A 21,562-nucleotide genomic window follows, 5' to 3' on the forward strand; every position below is an offset into this window, starting at 1 on the left:
TCTCCATATATACCGATAAATATGAATAAAATATAGACCAAGTGATTTTGATGTGTGAGGGATAAGGTGTGGGAGGGAGGAGGAGACCCAGTGTGGCATGGTAGCCATGCAGGAGGTGAGGTAGAGGGAAAGAGGGTTTTCCAGAGGGAGAAGATGGCAGATAGAATGTCCTTGACAAGAGACAGCAAGTAGGTGAGTTTGATTAGAATGTAGTCTCATTAAGAATGGATAGAATTTGGGATTTCTTTTTTGTTGTTTTTAAAGTTTCCAGGGGTCCCAGCGTTAATTTGGACCTTAATAAATAAAGGAGTGAGTGGTAAGACTGAAGATTTGTGGTGGTCCAAGCCATGCCCATCCCCAGGGCTAGGGCCAAGGCAACACCTGTTGCCTCCCTGGGGGCAGTTGTTAAAACCAAATTTAGCAGGATATTTTGGAACTTGATGCTCTGGCCCTGGGCAGGCCAGCTCAGACCACTGAGCTCTTCCTCTGCCAGATGACCCCTTCTAGCCTGAGAGGAGGCCCATGCGTTGAGAGCCTGAGAGCCTTGGGCAGGACATAGGAGAGGAGTAGCTTCTGGTGGGCCATACTGGGTTGTCTCCGGTGGGGAGAAGGGGGATTAGATAGGTACCAACAGCTATTGGAGATGCCCTAAGGAATTAAATAGAAGGGCTTCTTCTAGTTAGTACGAGGTGTGAAATATAGGGTAGAAGGAGGGGGAGTTAATGAGGCCTGGGCCCTGAGACATGTGAATTCCATTCTTTTCCTGGTCCCCCCAACTGAGAGCCTGGGAATGCGGTTTGCTGACTGCCTGACCCCCGGGATTGGGAGGGGTTTGGGTCTCACACGCTTATTCCTCTCGCTAGTTCAGTCTCCCTAGGACCTGCCCTCCCAGTCTCTGTAGGAGACTTTGGGCACTTGCTAGGCCCTGCCCTGGCTTCAGGATGGTCCCAAACACTTTCCCTCCCCACTCCCCATGTGAATCATGGTGAATTCTTGGGTAGATGTTGGGGCCTGTGGCTGATATTGTCAGGTCCACACTTCCATTACTAGTGAGTAAGGGAGGAGAAGTGGTAGCCATGGTAGTGGTGGTTAGGATTTGGTCCCTTGCCCAGGTCAGGGGGTACGTTGTAGATAAAGTAGGGCCTGGCCCAATGAGTAGCCTTTGAGAGCAATGCTTAGACAACTGTGGGGATGTGGGCCAGCCGTGGGTCTGGAAGGAGTCCAGCAGTTTAATTGAATTAGACCCTATGAGTAGAGACGGGGATCAAACCAAGCCTGTGGAGACCTGTCTTGCCAGAAGGCGTTATGTTGAGGCTGGAGAGGCCAAGTGGGGGTTGTGGGGCTGAGGAGCTAAGAATCTGAGGGCAGGGCCTACTAGTTAGCATTTAATCAGCAAACATTTATTAAGCACTTGCTACATGCCAGGAAAATCTGCCCCTGGGCCCCCAGCTTTGGTGGGGGGAAGCAGTAGGATGGAGGGTTGGGATCAGAGCTAGGCCTGGCTCCCCCACTATCCCAGGCAGGTTCCTATCTTCAGAATTACTGACCCCTACAAGTTTGTTTGCCCATCTGGCCCTCTGCCTTCTAGCATGGGCACAGACCTTCTTCTCTGAGCAACAGGGAACTGAGTGGTATCTGTGTGATTGATCTGCCCTGTGTGTCTCTGGCCCTGTGTTTGGGGACCCTCCCAGTGAGAGCAGATGGCCAGTATCTACCTCCCTGCTATCTCTCTGCAGCAGCTGGCCCCTGCAGGATGGGGGAGGCTGGGCTTAATTAAGAGGGACTGGGGCAGCAGAAGGGGAGGGCCTCTGTTGTTGCTAGGGAGAGGGAGGAGCTGCTCACTGGATCTGCATGGGACCTGATGACAGGACCTTCAGTGAGGGCAATGAGGTTGCCTCTCCCCAAGGACAGGGCCCTACAGTGTCTGCCATCAGATCGTAAAGGCAGGGTCATATCTCATGTCTTAGAATGACAGCACTCATGGTTGGAAGGAATCCCAGGGATCAGCTAGCCCAACCCCCCTCATTTTGTAGAGCACCCCTAGCCCAGTGAGCGTAGGTCACAGGTCACAGAGCCAGTTCAGCATATCTCTCCCTTTCCAGCCCAGGTTTCAATTCAGGGAGTTTCTCTGAGACAGTTCTGAGTTCTGGGAAGACCTAATCATTTTTTGTTCCTAGTCATTTTTCTGTACTCAGACCTTAGAAGGGTCAAGGACTTGGGTTACCCTCCTTGGAAGGTGAGGAGAGGTGATCTCCCCTGCAGCCTAAATAAACCCTTAAGATTCTGAAGGAAATATTTAAAAAAGGCTCATTTCCCTCAGAGTTAGGGAATCATTCCATTCAGGAGTACAGGTAACTTCTCTCCTTACAATGTCATACTCTCAGCCTGGATGAGGGTCTCAGGGGTTTGTAAACAAGCCTTTATTAAATACCTAGGAATGAGAAAGGAGGCCTTTCTGGGGGAGGGAGATGGTGTTGGCAGGAGCTATCATAATTTATATCATGCCTGAAAAGGTTTCAAAGCACCTGACTCTTTTGATCCATATTTGGGGCAGCTTGTATGTGCATAGTAGAGAACCACTCCAGTATCTTTGCTAAGAAAACCCCAAAAAGGGTCACAAAGAGTGGAACAGGACTGAAAAAGTGCGTAGAGGTTCCTGCCCAGTGTTCCAGGGCCTCAGGGTCCAGTTCAGGGGATGGCAAATGGCCTAGTTTATCAGGACTGGAGAGTATTTGAAAGAAAGTAGCATGAAATGAACCTGGAAGACTTGACTTCAGCTTGTGGAGGGCCTCAAACCAGTTTGAAATTGTATCCTTGGGAGCAAAGAGGCCTGTGCTCCCTGTTGAACAATTTTATGGAAGATAGGATCTGAGAAGGGAAGGGAACTGGAAGCTGAGAGATCAATGAGGAGGCTGTTGAAATAAAGCATTTGTTAAGTGCCTACTAGATACTTGATACAGAGACAAGAGTAAATTGTTCCTGCCCTCAAGGAGCTTACATTCCAATGGGGGGGCACAATATGTACACATACAGAATAAATTTATTATAAGGAAGAGGGATCAGGAAAAGCTTCATAGAGGAATTTTGTCCTTTCCCCCCCCTTTTTTGGTCAATCTAGTCGGTGAGAAATCAACCTCAGAGTTGCTTTAATTTGCATTTTTCCAGTTATTAGTGATTTGTTGCATTTTTCCATAACGTTGTAATTCTTCCTTTGAAAAGTGCCTGTTCATATTCTTTGACCATCTGTCAAATTGGGGAGTGGCTCTCATTCTCATTAATTTGAATCTGTTCCTATATCTTGGAAATGAGATGTTGGTCAGAGAAGCTGGCTGCAAAGATTTAACTGGTTCTTGAGCTTCCAGGTAAGAAGGGAAAACGAGGTTATGGAGGCCTTGAACCAAGGTTGTTGGCTGTGTGAATACAGAGAAGGGGCTAGAGATTTTGTTGAGATTATATCTTGGAGGGAAAAGAAGGGGGCGGGGTGGGTTTCAAGGATGAGCTGGAACTTGAGTGTCTGGGCGGGCTGGTGATTGAAATAGGGCAACTTGGGGGTGGTGGTGGAGATTTTCATAGAAGATATTCTTGAAAAGTTATATGTTAGTATTTGGGGGCAACTGGTACAAAGTATACAGAGCTGGGTTTGAGTCCTGCCTTATATGATTGATGATTATGTCATCCTGAGCAAGTCACTTAAAATACATTGGCTCCCTAGGCTTCAGTTTACTTATCTGTGAAACAATTGCATAGGATCTCTAAGATTCTAATTGCTAGGGATCTCTAAGATTCTTTCATGGTTTTTCCTGTGATCCCATGAGTTGTGAAATAGGGATGAAATCTAGCTTTGGGTTGCTAGTAAACAAAGATCTCTGTAAAATTGTTAGTCCTAGAAATAAGAACTACTGAGCTATTGTACTTTGTTCAAGGAGAAGGAACTTTCCCCGCTTTCTTGGCGTCCCCTTTCTCCTCCCCACTCAATAATCTGTTCTGTGAATTCAGATTTTCTCCGAGGATTTAGGACACACCCATCTTCTAGGATGGGTGTCCCGTAGGCAGATGCTGAGTGTGGCTTATCCTTTGCCACCACCCCAAACAAGGTACTAGGAACTGAATTAGTAATGTGATAGGGAAGCCCCCAAAACCTTGGGTTCCATTGAGAGAGGAATAGAGATAGAGCTTTCTGTGCTCATCCAGCCCCGTTTTTTCAGTGCTGCTTGCCACAGTTTTGCGAAGGCTGTAGATAAAGTTCAGGGCCACTAGGATTGTTCACACCATGAGGATGAGAGAGTGTTTACTAGAGGAGGTGAGGCCTGGGTTCAAGTATGAGAATGAATTGAATGTCCTGTGGATGACATGACATGAATGGGAGGTGCTGTATATCAGAAACATCTGCCTCCAGAGAGCTGAAATGGGGGCTCAGTAGGGAGAACTGGGGTTAGGAGTGAAGAGTAGGAAGAGAAGATAAGTTGCTTGTGTAGCAAGAACCGAAAAAGACAGGGACCAGCCTGAGTTCTGCCCTGGAGTCCTCAGCATTTTAGAAGGGAAACTTTCCAACATATTGGGGGACTCTCAGTTGGTTTGGACAAGAGTCATGTAAGATAGTCAGGCATGGAGGGATTGCTATCTGAACCAGTGGAAGGAATTTCAAATAGATGGGATTTTGTTTGTTGTTCATTTATTTCAGTCATGTCTGACTCTTTGTGACCACATTGGGGTTTTCCTGGCAGAGATAGATACTGGAGTGGTTTGACATTTCCTTCTCCAGCTCATTTGACAGATGAGGAAACTGAGGCAAACATGGTTAAGTGACTTGCCCTGGATCACACAGGTAGTGTGAGGTCAGATTTGAACTCAGGTCCTCCTGACTCCAGGGGAGCCCAGTGCTCCATCCACTGAGTCCCCAAGCTGTCCATCTTGCAGGAGTAACAAGAAAAAAAAGTAGTGAGGGGGTATGGTGCACATTTGAACAGAAGAGGGTTGGAATAGCAGCTGGAGTGGGAGACCCCAAGAGACTTGGGAGGCTGCATTTCTAGTCATAAGATCTGGTTCATAATGTACATTATAGCTGCTTAATAAAAGCTTGCTAATTCATTGACTAACCTGAGCATCCCCCCAGCTGATGGAATAAGAAAGAGACCTCTTTCTGGAGTATTTTGTTTAAAGAAAAAACAACCTTGCTTCAGGATTAGATTTCTGTTTCTACCCCCTCACCCCGCCCTTCCCCTAGTCAAAGGCTGGATGCCCACTTGTCAGGTATGCTGGAGAAGGTTCTTGCTTTTAGGTATGATTTGGATTCGATGGCCCGTTTTGGTATCTTTATCTCTAAGAATCTGTGACTATCCAGCCAGGATTTACTGTGCTGAATGTTTGGGAGAGATACACAGAAAAGAAAAGCATTGCCTGCCCCCTAGGAGCTTCTAGTCTACCTCCTGGACATTAGCAGTCTGTTAAGGATACAAGCAGGGCTTGGTTTCTATTGGGGAGGAAGGAAGAAAGAAAGATTACCCATTTCATCATTTCCATGGGTGGGGATGAGACTGTGGTCAGGACTAGTAACCACATCAGCCCAGGTTTCCTCCTTAGCCCCAAAGATATCCCCATGCCCTGTCTCCTGCTGAATGAGCGATTTGTTCTGGGGGAAAGGGAGGAGTAACTTGGATGGCCTGATTAATAACCCCACCTCTCTGCTGGTCTGGGGAAGAGGAGTGTGTTCGCAGCAGCTAAGAGCTGGCCAGCTAAGATATTTCTAGGACTAGTGTCACAACTCATCCTGTAGGGGCCACCTGCATTCTTGGGTCGTTTTCGGTGGGGCAGGTCTCGAGGGGTACTGATGATCTAGAACTATGACCCCAGTTCTTAAGACACTTTTCCCCCAACCATGTTTCTTCAGGGCTTTTGATCTGTAGCAAGTGAGATCAAATGTGTTATGAATGGTATTGGATGTGAGTCCAATAAAATGTTAACTTCTTGTAGGTGAAGACTTTTCCTTCTGGGGGGGAAGGGGAAGGGAGTTCTTTCTGGAGTAGTCACTGTGGTGGAGAAGGTTCTCAGTGTGGGGCCAGTGATCAGGATTTATATCCTGACTCTGCCATTTATTGTCTTTATAAGCTTGGTCATGTCACTTAACCAACTTGGGCCCATTTTCTCTTCTGTAAACTGGGGCTGAGGTCCCTGTTGGTCCTAGATCTGTGGTCGGGTGATCCCTTGCATCTTGACACATCATAGGTTACCTAATAAATGATGGTTGAATTGGGATTAAGCAACAGCATGGTCGATTCAGGGAAAGGCTATTTGAGTGAGTATTGGGGGCCAATGTTTTTCAGGGTGCAAGGGCAGCCCAGGGCTTGTTCTACAGCTGTTCCTTTGGGGAAGTAGACCTAGGCCAAGCAGAGAACATCTCGGGAGGGGGACCAAGGGTCCTTAGTCAACAAATGGCTGTGTGCCAGGTATTAAGGATGCAAAAGACATGAATGAAATAGTTTCTGCCCTCGAGATGATTCGTTTATCACTGAGAAAGCCAGGGGGCACGAGAAAGACCTGGGGACAGCAGGTTGACCCTTGGACAAAGTGGGGAAGGCTTTGTGTGGTCATAGGCATCCTCATCCCAGACTTTCCACTGTACTCCCAGCTCCACCCTTTGGCACAGTGATGCTGTAGATTTGGCACAATGATAGCCACAGAACCAGCTTGTGTATCCTCAGTTCTCTCAACTCCTGACCTGCTGTACCCCTACCACCCTGAAGCCAATGAGACCTGGGGAGCTTCCCCCACCAATGTTAGAAGTATCATTCATGGTCATCCATGCCTTACTGGAGGGATCTGATCGGGGCTAGGGGAGCTACCAGGATCCCCCCCAGATCAGGCAGGATGATAGGGGGCTCCTGTACCTTCAGGGTTCAGTTTCCCTAAAACATTCACTATTAACTGCCTGGGAATGTGTGGGACTCTCCCAGGTTCCCTGGCCTGACCCTGCTTAGCAGGAAAGTAAGAAAAAGATTCCCAAGGCTTAGTTTAGCAGATTATTTTGCATGTGACCCTATGTATGTATATGTCTGCGTGTTCTTACCTTTAAGCATGTCGGTAGTTATATGCAAAGTCATGAGGTTATTTTTTTGGTCCCCTTTGTCTGAAATGCAGACCCCCAATCATCAATCATGAGATTTTTAAAAAACATCAGTTAACAAGCTTTTATTTTTTTTGCTTCCTTCCACTCCCCCCACCCCCTCCCAAACAAACAAATCCATGTAACAGATATGCATAGTCACAAATACAATTGGCCATGTCCAAAAATGTATATGTCATTTGCCCACACCCCCCCCCCCACTTCTGTCAGGAGGTGGGCAGCTATCTTCATCATTAGTCCCCTGGAATCAAAATAGGCCACTTAGAGCTGGAAAGGACTCAAGTCATTTTAATCCAAGCCCCTCATTTTCACATATGGGGAGACTGAGGACAGATAGTTTAAGGACCTTGGTTCAGGGTCCTCTTGGTAGTAAGAGACAGAGCTGGCTTCTAGCCCAGATGCAGATTCATTGGCCTTTGTACAGGACCAGGGTGCCATCTCTCTGCTTCTGTCCACACATGACTGTAAGCACGTAGCATCTGTATATTTTTACATTTGGAACTGAAGAAGGATTCCAAGAGCTTAAGGAGGGAGGCCCAAGTCCTGCTGGAGGTGGGGCCTACCTGACACCTATGGCCTGGGAGGAACCATTTAAATAAAAGGGGGTGGGGCAGAGATGTCATTAGAATGCCTGACTGGAATCCGAGGCTGGTACAGGCTCAGAGCCCGCCCACTGCTGCCATGGTCCCAGGGACCTGACTCACCCTCAGTGTGGCACTGACCTATAATTTTCCTGGCGTCTTACATTAAGGAAGCATTGACATGGGCTGTTCCCACAAACCCAGAGAGGTTGCCTAGATCTCCAGAGAGACCGGGGCTCTCCCTTCCATTGGCTGGGGAGCAGCCCCAGCTGGCAGTCCTTGGCTGGGGGTCTCCCTTAACACTCCTGACTTTAGCACTCATAGCATGCTCCTTCTCTTTGACCCTGGGGGTCTGACTTTTCCAAAATCCTCATCCATTGACCACCAGTTATTTTGTGTCTTTCAGGAGGTGGCCAGCTCTGTGTACCTGGTTATGGAGGTGAGCTCTCTGGTCCTGGTACAGTCACAGTGGGAGAAAAGAGGACTGAGTGAAGCTGGGCCTCTTTCTCCTTCCTCCCTTTGGAGATTAGGAGGAGCTGTCTGGATGGCATTAGCTCAGATCTGGGAGGGCCCTGGGAATGTAGTGTTAGAGTCTAAGGGAAGAGCTTTAGAGCCCAGAATATCAGAACTGAAAGGACCCTCAGTACACAGAAAGGTCACCTTAGAGGGCCTTTAAAAGACAGAATGTCAGAGCTGAGGGGGCCCTTAGAACACAGGATGTCAGAGCTGGGGGGGGGGGGCCTTGGAACCCAGGATGGCAGGGCTGGGAGGGTCCATAGAACACAGAATGTCAGGGCTGGGAGGGTCCTTAGAACACAGGATGTCAGAGCTGGGAGGGGCCTTAGAACAGAGGATGTCAGCTGGAAGGGCCCTTAGAACCCAGGATATCAGAGCAGGAGGGTCCTTAGAACACACTTAGAATGCAGGATGTCAGAGCTTGGGGGTTTTGGAGGTTTTACAGATGGGAAACTGTCGTGACGGTCTAATGTTGACTTTTCTCTTTCAGTACTGCAATGGGGGCGACCTTGCTGACTATCTGCACTGTGAGTAACTCACCCACTCATGATGAGGGAGTAGGGAGCATGCCTACACGCTGGGGAGGGATATGTAGAGTGTGGCTTGCTGAGGATTGCCCAGCCACTGGGTTGGATTTACCTGGTAAACTGGTATCAAGGGACCAAAAGTCAGTAAGAGCTGAATTCAGATTCCTCAAGTACTTGTGACCCTGCATGAGTGGTTCAGCCTGTCTGTGCTTTGTTTTCTTCTCAACGGCATTGTTGTGGGTATCAGTGAGAAAGCAGGGGATCTGTCCTCTGTGCTGTGTGACCCTGGACAAGTCCTTTAGCCTCGGCTTCAGTTTCCTAATCTGTAAAATGGAGATAATATCACTTACTTTCCAGGGTGGTTGTGAGGATGGGGGGAGATAATTATAAAACACTGGCCCATAGTAAGCACTGTATAATTGTTAGCTATGATTATTATCTTAAGTAAAGTGCTTTAGCAAATCTTAGTGTGATAGAGATGCCAGCTGTTTTCATTAGTTTGGCTTTTCTTTCTTTGCTTTTTTATTATCAGCCAAGGAGGCCAACCACAGGTAGAGAGAATAAATTATTAATAAGTTAATTTCTGACCAGAGCAGATGTTATGGCCAAGGAGAGAGGGGGAAGGGAGTACATTGGGGTCTGGAGCTTGGGGCAGGTGGTTTGGAGTGGGGAGAGATGAGGGGTGGACCAGCCCACAGTTAAGACACTGAGAGTCCCAAGGTCACTTCTCTTGACCCAGTCTGGTCAGTGGCCCTGAGGTTTTCGGCCTGCCCTCCAGATCTTCTTTGGGGACCCTAACTAAAGCAGGAAGGCATCTGTCCCAAGGTTGCGGGGCTCCTTAGAAGAGGTATTTGGATTACTTTTGCCTTTATAACCCTGGTTGGGGAGAGAGAGATGGGGCCTTGTGTTTTCTTGTTCCTGGGCATGACAGTGAGTATTAGTAGGGTAGCTACCAGGAGAGGGGGAGGCCTGTGGGAGCTTCCAGAAAGCAAGCCTAGAACCAGGGGTTTGGGATGCTGGGAGAAGGGAGCAGGACTTGCTGGAAGGAGTGCTGGGTCTGGAGAGACCTTCTGGGTGTTTACATCTGAGTTCTTTGTTCTTGGGTTGAAGCAGGCCATGGTGTCCAAGCTTGTTTCCCTCATATAGGGGGGATGAAAAGTGTTGTACTCCAAACTCAAGGGCTCATTTGTTGGAAGAACGGGACAAAACCGTTCATCTTAGATCAGGATGCTCTAGAAATGTGAGTTGTGTTGGGGAGTGTAGCTGGAAGAGGGACCTCTGAGTCCTCAGATGAGGCAAGTAAGTGACTTACCCCGAGGCCATCCATCCAGTTAGTGGCTGAGACAGTTAGAGGCTCTCCATTCCTAGTCCTGGGTCCTTGGTATATTTAGCAGGGCTGAACATTGACTGTAGCCCACAGAGGGGCCAAGGACTCACTAGGGCTATGCCTCCTCCCATGTACATACACACCTACGTGAGCAGTAGGCAGTCTGTAAACATTTGGGTTGATTGAAGGCAGGACTGGTGTGGCCGCCACCTGGCCGGGGGGTACATCAGCCCTAGACCCAACTCCCTGCTCTGTTTACTCTTCTCTTTGACAACTGTCTGGATGGCCTGTCTGAGCTCAGCACCATGACCTTTGGTGTGCTGATAAGCTTGTGTTGTCAGGGTCCACTACAGGGCTGGCATCTGATGAGCTGTCCACAATGTCCAGCCAAGTGCCCAGGAGGCCCGTCTAGGAGGCCCTTTCTGATTGATCTATGCCTGAGCCATTGTTTGTTCTTTGTGGGGTGTGATGGAAGGACTCAGATTATTACAACTCTGAGCACGGGTTGTGGTCTGGTGATGTGCCATGTAGGCCTGGGTGCACGGCTCAGCTGTGTGTGTCCATGCATGCATCCACCTGCCAGTCTGCCTCTGGTACTGCCTGTGCACCATGGGCAGATCACTTCCTCCTCCCCAGCCTTGGGTATTCCAGTGTTCTCATCTGTAAAATCAGGGTAGGAATCCCGCCCCCGGAGCTGATATGCAAGAACTCCTTGAAGGGAACAGGAGGAGGGGCCAAGTTTAGCAACTAGCTAGTGCAGGGTCTGGGTTCAATTCCTCCATAATCCACTTAGCTTTTGCATGTTTCCAAACTCCAGCTTAAGCCCCCTGTTTCTGTTCTGGTTATAAGAGAGCCTAGAGGAGAGGCAGGTGGAAGGATACTTTGGTGTTGCCCTCCCCTCACTGCTGGCTAAGGCCCCCCCCCCCCCCAATGATGGGGACCATGCCTAACCAGGAAAGATTTGTTCCAGGTGTCTGGCCTTTGAGGGGTGGGGAGGGCAGCTGACCCAGTTTTGTTCCTCTGCCCTTGAGGCATCTTCAGCAGAGTCTTAAGGACCATAGATTGAAATCCAGGAGAGACTTAGGGGTCATCTATTCACCTCCCTCTTTTTACATATGAGTAAACTGAGTCCCAGACTGGTTAAGTGATTCTACCGTAAGGTCTCACAGCTAGTAAGCATTAGAGCCATGGGCCCTGTGATACCAGGACCTTTTTCACAGGGAAACAAGCTGGTGACCATGGGAACTGGGAAGGGAAGGCCATGGAGAGACAGACATACTCACATGTCTGTTCTGTTTTTGCTCCTGCGTCCCAAAAGTTCCAGGTTACTCTGGAGGGAGGAGGAATTGTGAGAATTGACTCTCAACCCTATGACTGAATACTAGAAAAATTGAAATTTAGCCAAAATCAATCCACACAGAAAAAAAAATCTGATGTTATCTGCTGTGTTCCTGCACCCATGGACTTGAGTGGGAGGTGTGGCAGGGGGAAAGGGTCTTGTATGCAGGAGGATATTTTAAAAATTTTTTTAAATTAAATTAGTTTTTAACATCACTTCCATAAGTTTAAATTTTTTCTTTCTCCCTTCCCCCTCCCTCCCCAAGACAGCTTGCAATCTAATAGGGACTCGACACATACATTCCTATTAAACACATTTTCACATTAGTCATGTTGCATAGAAGAATTATTATGAATGGAAGAAACTGTGAGAAAGAAAAAAAAATAAAACAAAAAAGAAAATAGTCTGCTTCATTCTGCATTCCAACTCCATAGTTCTTTTTCTGGATGTAGACGGCATTTTTCATCATGAGTCCTTTGGAATTGTTTCAGTTCCTTGCATTGCTGAGAAGAGCTAAGTCTATCAAAGTCCATCATTGCACACTGTGGATAGTGTTTTCCTGGTTCTACTCCCCTCACTCAGCATCAGTTCATATAAGTCTTTCCAGGTTTTTCTGAAGTCTGCAGGTTCATCTTTTCTTATAGCACAATAATATTCTATTACATTCATATATCACAACTTGTTTAGCCATTCCTTAATTGATGGGCATTCCCTTGATTTCCAGTTATTGGCCACCACAAAAAGAGCTGCTATAAATACTTTTGTACATGTGGGTTCTTTTCCCATTTGTATGATCTCTTTGGGATACAGCCCCAGAAGCTGGGTCAAAGGGCATGCACATTTTTATAGCCCTTTGGGCATAGTTCCAAATTGCTCTTCAGAATGGTTGGATCAGCTCACAGCCCTACCAGCAATGCATTAGTGTTCCAATTTTCCCACATCCTCTCCAGCATTTATCATTTTCCTGTTTTGCCATGTTAACCAGTCTGTTATAAGTGTGATGTAGTACCTCAGAGTTGCTTTGATTTGCATCTCTAATCAATGGTGATTTAGAGCATTTTTCCATATGACTATAACAGAGTTTTAATTTCTTCCTCTGAAAACTGCCCGTTCATAAAAGAGGACATTTTTAAACACATTTCTTAGTCCTTATATTTTAATTTTTTTTTGTTATTGAAGTCAAATCATTGAAGCATTTCATTAAATCAAAGAACTAAAGGGGACTGTATATGAAACTAGGAAATTGTTTTTAGAAAATGTACATTGACCAGGTTTCATTCCTATAGTTTTCCAGAAATTTGTTCTGTGTGTATGTACCTGCACACATGTATTTGTATTTTTTTTCCTAAATGAAGCTGTCCCCCACCCCCTTTCCCTACACATCCCTCAGAAAGGAGCATCTAGGATAGCCAGAGAGCCCTCCACCAGCCCTTATTTCTTTATATCCCCTTGGGATGATTTGTTTAGGAGTGCTCAGGAGCTGATTTTGATGCAAACATCTGGTCTTTCCAGATGTTCTGCTGAAGATAAAACACATAGTATATGTCCAGGAACAGGTAAGAAGGAAGGAGCCTTTGTTTGGACTTTGTTGTGATGGTCAGATTGCTGAGGGCTAAGATAGGGGACTTTGGAGGGCATTTCCCCCAAATCCCCTGAGCCTGGCCCCAGACTGAGCTTTGCTCCTAATCCCAAGACATGTGTAGGAAGCAGATTTTTACCCCCTATACCCTATGAAGTCCTCCCATCCTGCCTTCTAATTCTATAGAAGGAACACCAGAGTGAGAGTTTAGGTCAGAAGTGCAGAACATGGGGCCTTGAGGCCACATGAAGTTTAGATTTGGTCAAAGGGCCATATGTGAGGACATAGAAGGCTGCGTGTAACCTTGAGGCAGCAGGTTCCCCACCTCTGGGTTAGGTAATGGAGGCCTTTGTATGAGTTTATCCTTTGTTCTGTAACTTAACTCAGTGATCCTGGACACTTGATGTGCCTTTCCTTTAGGCCTCAGTCTCCTTCTAATGGCTGGGGGCAGGGAAGAGGGGGCTTTGGGAAGTATACAGAACTTTCTAAGTTGGGGGAGGGAGGTTAGAAAATTGTTTGGTCTCAGGAAGTTGGGGCTTTTTTGTGGGCTTAGTCATTTTGGAGAGGTGGGATATTGTCATGACAGGTGAGCCCCAGAAACAAACGGGACTGTGGTAGGCACTTCACAACCATTGATGGATTGATGAGCTTTTTTTTTTCTTTTTCTCCTCTCTTCTCCCAGCCATGCGGACCCTGAGTGAGGACACCATCCGGCTCTTCCTCCAACAGATCGCAGGCGCCATGAAGATGCTGCACAGCAAAGGCATCATCCACCGGGACCTGAAGCCCCAGAATATCCTTTTGTCCTACTCTGGAGGTCGAAAATCCAACCCCAACAACATCCGAGTGAAGATTGGTGAGTGCCCAGAGACCTGGCTGAGAGGGATGAGTTCTGTCCTAGGACATAGGCAGGGCCTGTGGATGCCATTGGGGAACTCACTGCTCCAATGACAAGCTCCATGCAAGAAAAAGTTCTTGTTTACATCTTTTGGTTTTACATTGCTTAAAATCACCTTTCAGTGTCAACAAGCATTTATTAAACACCTGCAGTTGGCCCAGTGGATAAAGCACCGGGCCTGGAATCAAGGAGACTTGAGTTCAAATGTGACCTCAGACACTAGCTAGCTGTGTGACCCTGGGCAAGTCATTTCACCTCCTGCCTCAGTTTCCTCAGCTGTAAAATGGAGATAAGTAGCACCTTCCTCTCAGAATTGTTAGGATAAAATGATATGTTTGCAAAGCAGTTTGCAAACCTTAAAGTGCTGTGTGTTGGTGTTAATTATTGTTAGTATTGCTAGAGGGTTTTTTAGCAGCAAAAAGGAGAAAATAGTTCATAATCTTATGCATTGAAAAAAATCTCTGCAGTGTTGTGCATCCATGGCCCATCTTCTGCCTCTGGGAAGGTTTGGGTGGGGAGCATTTATTTCTCTCTTAGTTCTATTCTTTGGAGCCAGTTCCATTTTCAATTTGTTCTGTGGTGTGTTTCCATTTCCATTTAAAGCAGGTGCTAAAAGCAGAATTGACTTGTGGTCTCCCTAGAGGGATTGGTCCCTTGAGGAGAGAGCCTCCTTCGCCTCCTCCTCCAAACCTGGGCCCAGATTTGTAAGATAGAGGCAGCATTAAGCATTGTGCATTAACCTTGAAATGAGGAAAATCCAGCTTCAAATCCTGCCTTGAGGACTTGTAATCTGTCTATGAACCTGAGTTTGAAATGGGGATAGTAAATATGATGGACAGCTGACTGGATGCAATGGATGGAGTGGTGGGCCTGGGATCAGGAGGACTTGACCTTAGACTCTTACTAGCTGTGTGACCCTGGGCAAGTCACTTAACCATGTTTGCCTCAGTTTCCTCATGTGTAAAATGAGCTGGAGAAGAAAATAACAAACCACTCCAGTATCTTTGCCAAGAAAACTCCAAATGGGGTCACGGAGAGCTAGACATGACTTAATCCTGTTTGACTTTATTTCCTCATCTATAAAATGAGCTAGAGAAGGAAATGGCAAACCACTACAGTATCTTAACCAAGGAAACCCCAAATGGGGTCACAGAGAGCTAGACATGACTGAACCAGCTGAAGACCACAAAACCTGACTCCACATCTAGCACTTTTTTTTTGGAGGGGGGGAAGGTAAGGCAGTTGGGGTTAAGCGACTTGCCCAAGGTCACACAGCTAGTAAGTGTGTCAAGTGTCTGAGGTTGGATTTGAACTTAGGTCCTCCTGACTCCAGGACAGGTGCTGTGTTCACTGCATCACCTAGCTGCCCTGCACATCTAGCACTCTTTCCTAAGCACTATTAAAAAGTCAGTTGTTATTATCATGGTTATCAACTTTGGGAGCATGTCTTCCAAAGTGCAAGAGGGAGAAGATGAAAAGGTCCCAACACTGGGGTAGCCAGGGTCCCTAGAAGGATAAACATGAAGCATTGTCTAAACCTTAACCTGACCTCTAAAAGTGTTAATTATGTAGGCAGCCTTGGAAGGGTTGAAAAGGATGGAGTCTAGTCCAAAGAGGAATGGATTTGGGTCCTGGGTTCAAATCCTACCCATTGAATCTCTGAGCCATAGTTTCCTGATCTGTAAAAGTAGGATCCAGAATTTATGGCTGCTGATCACAAAGCCTGATTTTCCTGGGATCACAAATAATGGAGAAGTCATCCAGTGCAGCCCTCTGATTTTAGAGAGAGAGAAACTGAGGCCCAGGGAGTCATATGACTTGTCCTAGTTGGTATCTGAGGCAGTACTGGAACCCAGGTCTTGTGACTCCAGAGGCACCACATGCTCCCTAGGGGACACCCCTGAGGACAGGGCCTCAGTGAGGGACACCACTAAGCCATGACTTCTGGGTGCATCTAAGGCCAGGCCAGGCAAAGGCCAGGGGCCCCAGAGTCTCTTGTCTCCACTTTACCTCTCTCTGTCTGGGCCAACACAGGTTAATGGGTAACTGAGCCAAGAGCAGAGTTGATTTCCGGCTCTGTCTCCCCACAGGTTTGTTTAATGAGTTAGCTTGCTTAATGAGTACAGATGGGGTCACCTGAGGTCTTGCTCAGGTGTGAGCCAGGTTTTTATGACTGGTGTGGAGATACAGGGGCTCGTGAAACTCAGAGACTGCTTTGCCCTACTCGCTGAGGAGCAAGTGAGAGGTCTGGGACCCACGAGGTGCAGACCCCTGCTGGCCAGAGAATTCCCTGGTCCATCCCTCCATCCCCAAACAGCTATCTTAGAGGTTAAGCTGTAGGGCCCCTTAGGACATGATCTCCAATTTTCTTTGCAGAGGAGGACACTGAGACCCAAAAAAGAGAGGGGATCCAAGCAAGGTCCCCTGGGTGGTAACTGGCTCCCTGGGCAAGCAGCCAAATGGCTCCCCAGAGGCAAGATGGGTCCAAACTAAGAGTTTTGCTCTAGGAAGTCAGTATGTTTCTTCTGACTTGACATTATGGGAAAGCTGCATATAGCATTGGTGATGGAATGGGAAGGGAATAAACATTGATCAAGCACCTACTTAGTATGTGCAAATATTCTCTCATTTTATTCTTACAACACTTCTCTGAGGAAGGTGATATTGTTACCACCATTTTATAGTTGAGGAAACTGAGGCAAACAGAAGTTACGTGACTTGCCCACGGTCACAGTTACTTACTAACTCTTGAGACTGAACTTGAACTCGGGTCTTCCTGACAGCAGCTCTAGCACTGTCCACTGCATTACCTAGCTAGGGAAGGAGGGAGGATTGGAGAAGGCAGTGACCTGTGGGTTCAGGGTTCAGCTCTAGGTCTTACCTGGAGCCAAGCTCCCTTGGGGCTGAATTAACCCATCTGTAAACTGGGAGAGCAGAATTTTTGGCATTTTGTTTAAATTGCTGTACCTGGCATTGTACCAGGCTCTGGGGACTATGGAGACAAAAAGGAAGCAATCCCTGCCCTTAAGAAGCTTTTGTTCTATTGAGAAGAGTGGGTCAGTACAAGAAGCCCTTGTATCTCCCTCTTGTCCTTTTGGAGCACGACCAGCTGATCCTGACCATGTGTGGCTAAGAATGAGGGAATAGATACTGAGGTCCAATAGCCTTGTGATCCAGCTGTGCCCAGGACTCCCTCCTGGCAGAGAGAAAGGTGGGAGTCAGAGGAGATAGAAAGACAAAGAGGGAGGGAGAGAAAGAGAAATACGGGATGGGAGAGGGAGGAAGGGGAAGAGAGAAAATAAAAAGAGCTATTAACTCCTTGGCTGCCAGAGCCTCTGGGTGCAGTCTTGGTAGGGAGGTCTGGTGCAGCCAATGCTTAATCTCCCAGAGGTCTTTGCGTATGTCTCTGGAGGTATGAGAATCTATATCAGGAGTTGGACCCCTCGTCAGTCTTATAACTTTCATTGTCTTAGGACAAAGAGAGTTGGGGCCTTGCTGGGCAACCCAAGGAAGTAGGGTCTTTACGGGATCAACCCTGAATTCATTTTTATCTCTTTGTTGTAGCTGATTTTGGATTTGCCCGTTACCTACAGAACAACATGATGGCGGCCACGCTCTGCGGTTCTCCCATGTACATGGTGAGTGGTGTCCCCGTCCTCTCCCTTCCCTCCCATGCTGCCACATACTTGCTTGTCTCTATGTGTACGGGCAGGAAGGAAGTGACATGAAGAGATTCACCCATGTTAGTGGTGAACACTGCCCCCAGGCATGTGTATGTATCTCATGTGCATACCTAATAGATGGAGTTCTGGTGTGTGCGTGTGCATGCACCCAGAAACACTGTCCTTAGACGTGCACTTGTGGACAATAAAATAATTCTCTCACATCCACGATAACACCCTGTCCTTGCTTGGCCCATGTGCGTGTGTAATACTCAGGGGTCCTCCCGTGAACCTTCTTTCTGCCCTTACATCTGTGCACACACACAGCCTCAGACATTCCTCTCTAAGAACTGCCAGGTTCTAAGTTCTGCAGAACAGGGTCCTTACTCCATTGTAGCCACTTGGTTCTGAGTGACTTAGGGGGGAGATCTCAGGGGCACAACACAAGAAACAGGGTTTCTGGCTTATCTGTTGAAAGCTCCAGACCTAAGGGGTCTTTCTGAAGTTGAGTACCTGGGTTCAAATTCTACCCAGTCATTGAATCTCTGAGCCTCAGTTTCCTGATCTGTAAAAGTAGGATCCAGAATTTATGGCTGCTGATCACAAAGCCTGATTTTCCTGGGATCACAAATAATAGAGAAGTCATCTAGTTCAGCCCTCTGATTTTAGAGAGGGAAACTGAGGCCCAGGGAGTTCTGCTTCTTATCCCAGTGTCATACGCATGGCAAGAGGTACCTATATCCTTTTGGCTTTAGTGATCTTTTAACTCTGTTTTCTCTTTTAATCTATTACTGATTAAAAAAAAAAACATTCTTTTTACAATGACTCCCCCCTCACCACAGTATAATCTTTCCTTCAGTCAGCAAGCATTAATTAGGGAGAGCCTACTATCAGTCAACAGGCACACCCACAAGGTAGTTGGCATTGCCTTTGATGCTAGGGGTACATAAATGGAAATCAGACATTTTCCTCAAGAACCTTGCATTCTGTTGGGGGGTGGGAAGAGAGAGGGGTGGCAGGGACACTGTAGAACAAATCCACATGTAAGATATACAAGGTAATTTTGATGGCAAGGCACAAGGCTGCTGCAAGGGACTCAGAGCGGCCTGTTATAGGAGTTGGGCCTTGATTGAGCAGATGTAGTCAGCAAGACAGTCAGCATGCACATACAAGGGTTTTTGCTTATGCATGCCTGTCCCTTTGATCTCTCTGCCCTGAGGCCCACTTGGCCAACAGTACCGTGCATCATGGCGGATATCACATAAATTGTTCTGATTCATACAACTCTTCCCCCCAGATTTCTTAGGATTCTTCATGGTTGTTTCTTCTTGTGAGACCCAGTGTTCTTGACGACTCATGCTGAGATAACTTCCCCACCTGGAGCCAGGCTCTTCCCAGCAGAAGGCCAGATCTGTTCCTCTATAGGGATAGAAGCTTAATCCTTAGGCAGTTTATCTGTTACTTTTAAGAAATGCGTTACAATATGAATGCTATTGCCTTCCCCCACTCCCACCACTAAGAAGGGGCTGGAGGTAGGGAAGCTTGTAACATAATCATAGTCAAGCAAAACAAATCCATCCAGTAGTTTTGTGAGAAAAAAATCTTTGTTCCATTCAGTACCCTTTGCCCACCATCTCTCTGTGGGGAAGTGCGCAACCAGCTTCACCATAGATTTTATGGTGATGTGGTTGGTCATGGTTCTTTTGATCAGAGGTTATAGGTCTTTCAGACATGTTTCTCTTTACGTGTGTATTGACTATTCTCCATATTCTTCTCAATTCATTTCCTACTGTTCTCATTGTTTTCCTATTTGTTCTCATCTCCTAGGATTCTTTGAAATCTTCCCTTTGGTCATTTCTTAATGACCTAATATTCCATTAAGTTCACACACCATAGTTTCTTCCAGCCAGTCCCTGATTAATGGGCATCCTTTTTGATTTACAGATCTTAGCTTTTTGTTTTTTCTTTTTAATATTATTTTCTGGGTGCAGAAGTTTGTTTTCCCTCTTAAATCATTTAACTCCTTTAATACCTTTGGAAAACATTAAGATTCTGAAGGGGCACTTCTGTATTCTCCCCTGTTAAAATAGTAGCACTCCATTATCAAACAGCCCTTTCCTGTATAGCTCAGATATGTTTATCTTTCTAGGTTTCTGCTAAGTATTATGCTTCCATTTCAGAGTTCCTACTTAACTCTTGTCTTTTCATCAAGAATGATTACTAATCCTGTTCCATTAAAGGTCCATTTTTTTCCCTTTAGTATTATACTCAGCTTTGAAGGGTAAGTTATTCTTGGTTGCAAGTCCCCCCTCTGCCCTTTCTGTACATATCTATAGATTTAGACATAGAGAGAGATAGATATCTTTATAGATATGTGTGTGTGTGTGTGTGTGTGTATATATATAGAGAGAGAGGTCTCCCCTCTCTTTCTCTCCCTTTTGCCCACCTGCCAGCTTGCTCTTTCTGTATGTTAATGTAGAGTGAGAGATACAGATTTATTTACAGATAATCTTGCTTTTTTTCTCCCGAGCTCTTTTTTTTCTCCCGAGCTCTTTTCTCATTCATAGTAGAAGCTGCCAGGTCTTGTTATGATTTAGACTGTGGTTCCTTGGTACTTGAGCTGCTTTCTGGTTGCTTTAGAGTATTTTGGAAATTATGGATTTTGACTGACATTCCTTGGTATTTCAGCAGGTGATTGGCAGAATTTTTTCCCAGTCTTTATTTGTCCTCTGGTTTTAATACATTTGGACAATTTTAATTGACGGTTTCTTGAAATAGCTAATAGTGTGTCTGGGCTTTTTTTTTTTATCATAATTTTCAGGGAGTCCAATGATAAAATTATTTCTCCTTGACCTATTTTCTAAGTCAGTTGTTTTTGATGTCTCTCTGATATCCTACATTTTCTTCAGTTTTGGTTGACTTCTTGCTGACTCATAGAATCATTGGTTACTGATTAGTCTGTTTTAGTTTCAGGGATTCCTATTTTGGGTAAGGTTTACCACTTATTCTTTTTCCATTTCCTTCCTCCAGTATTTTTATTTGGTTGCTTTTTTTTCTCACTTCATTTCTTTGATGCATTCACATAGACCTTGTGGGAAATCCATGTTTTCCTTTGAGTCTCTGCCTACAGTTGTCATGGCATTACTATCTCTAGGTTGGATTCTGAGGGATCTCTGGATAGTAGTGGTTAGGATTCTTTGGTTCCCTTATCTCTCCAGCCTTAGTTCTTGAATTGGGGCTTTGTGCTAGGGCCAGGCTCCTTGTCCTGCTGTGTTTTGGGGTCAGGCTTGAAGGATCACCAGCCTCCTCACTGCACTGAGCCTCATCTCCCAGGGCTGTTAACCTCTTCTCCAGGCCCCCCTCCATTCCCCATATACACACACAGACTCCAGGGTCTGGTTTTTTGTTGTTCAGAGAGCTGCTTATTGCCCCTTTGGGGGTTTCCAGAGCCTATGCTGTGGTTTTCCACCCACCCTGGAGTTTTTCTCAAGGAACCCTCAGCTCTTTCTTCAGACCGTCATGAGTCCTGCAGGCTTTGAGAGGCTGCTGGCTTTTTTGCCTGAGTGTGGTGCTGCCTCTGCCATCAAAGAACCCCCCTCTCCTACAGAAGCCTGTGTATGACTTCTGGTTGACTTTGTACGTGTTGTGGAGTGGAAGACGTCACTATGGTTTCGGTTTGGCTTTCTCAGTCATTCATCGGCCCGTTTAGGATGTGTATGGTTTTGTTCTTATATGTGGTGGTGTAGCTGGTTTTCCTGCCTACTTTCAGGCAGTCACCTTGCCCAGAAAGTCTCCATTTGTTAGTGTTTCTCAGCCTTCCCTCTCCTCTCCTCCTCCATCTCCTTGACTATGGAAGGAGACTCTGGTCCAGTTCACAGACCTGTTTTCACTTCTCCAAGCATAGACCACTATTCCCTTTGCTTCTTTTATCTGAAGGGTCCCTTTAATCTAGAAATGCTTGATTACTTAGGCTCTTGACTACCCATCCATACTAATGACCACTATATCCTTGG

General features: G+C 46.4%; 1 protein-coding gene across 5 annotated transcripts in view; it reads left to right on the forward strand.

Moving 5' to 3' along the window:
* The window catches only part of LOC138176007 (serine/threonine-protein kinase ULK1-like), a 61,042-nt gene that overhangs the window by 8,571 nt on the left and 30,909 nt on the right, over window positions 1–21,562 (forward strand). For all 5 annotated transcript variants that reach the window (XM_069106999.1, XM_069062363.1, XM_069107606.1 and 2 more), the window contains exons 4-7: window positions 8,108–8,140; window positions 8,708–8,744; window positions 13,672–13,845; window positions 17,452–17,525. In XM_069106999.1, coding sequence (XP_068963100.1) covers window positions 8,108–8,140; window positions 8,708–8,744; window positions 13,672–13,845; window positions 17,452–17,525 — 318 coding nt within the window. The remainder of the gene's footprint in view (window positions 1–8,107; window positions 8,141–8,707; window positions 8,745–13,671; window positions 13,846–17,451; window positions 17,526–21,562) is intronic.

This window comes from Petaurus breviceps, unplaced genomic scaffold (assembly GCF_028583685.1).
Source record: "Petaurus breviceps papuanus isolate PSGF00001 unplaced genomic scaffold, PetGlider_PUasm1.0 100, whole genome shotgun sequence".
NCBI classification, from domain to species: Eukaryota; Metazoa; Chordata; class Mammalia; order Diprotodontia; family Petauridae; genus Petaurus; species Petaurus breviceps.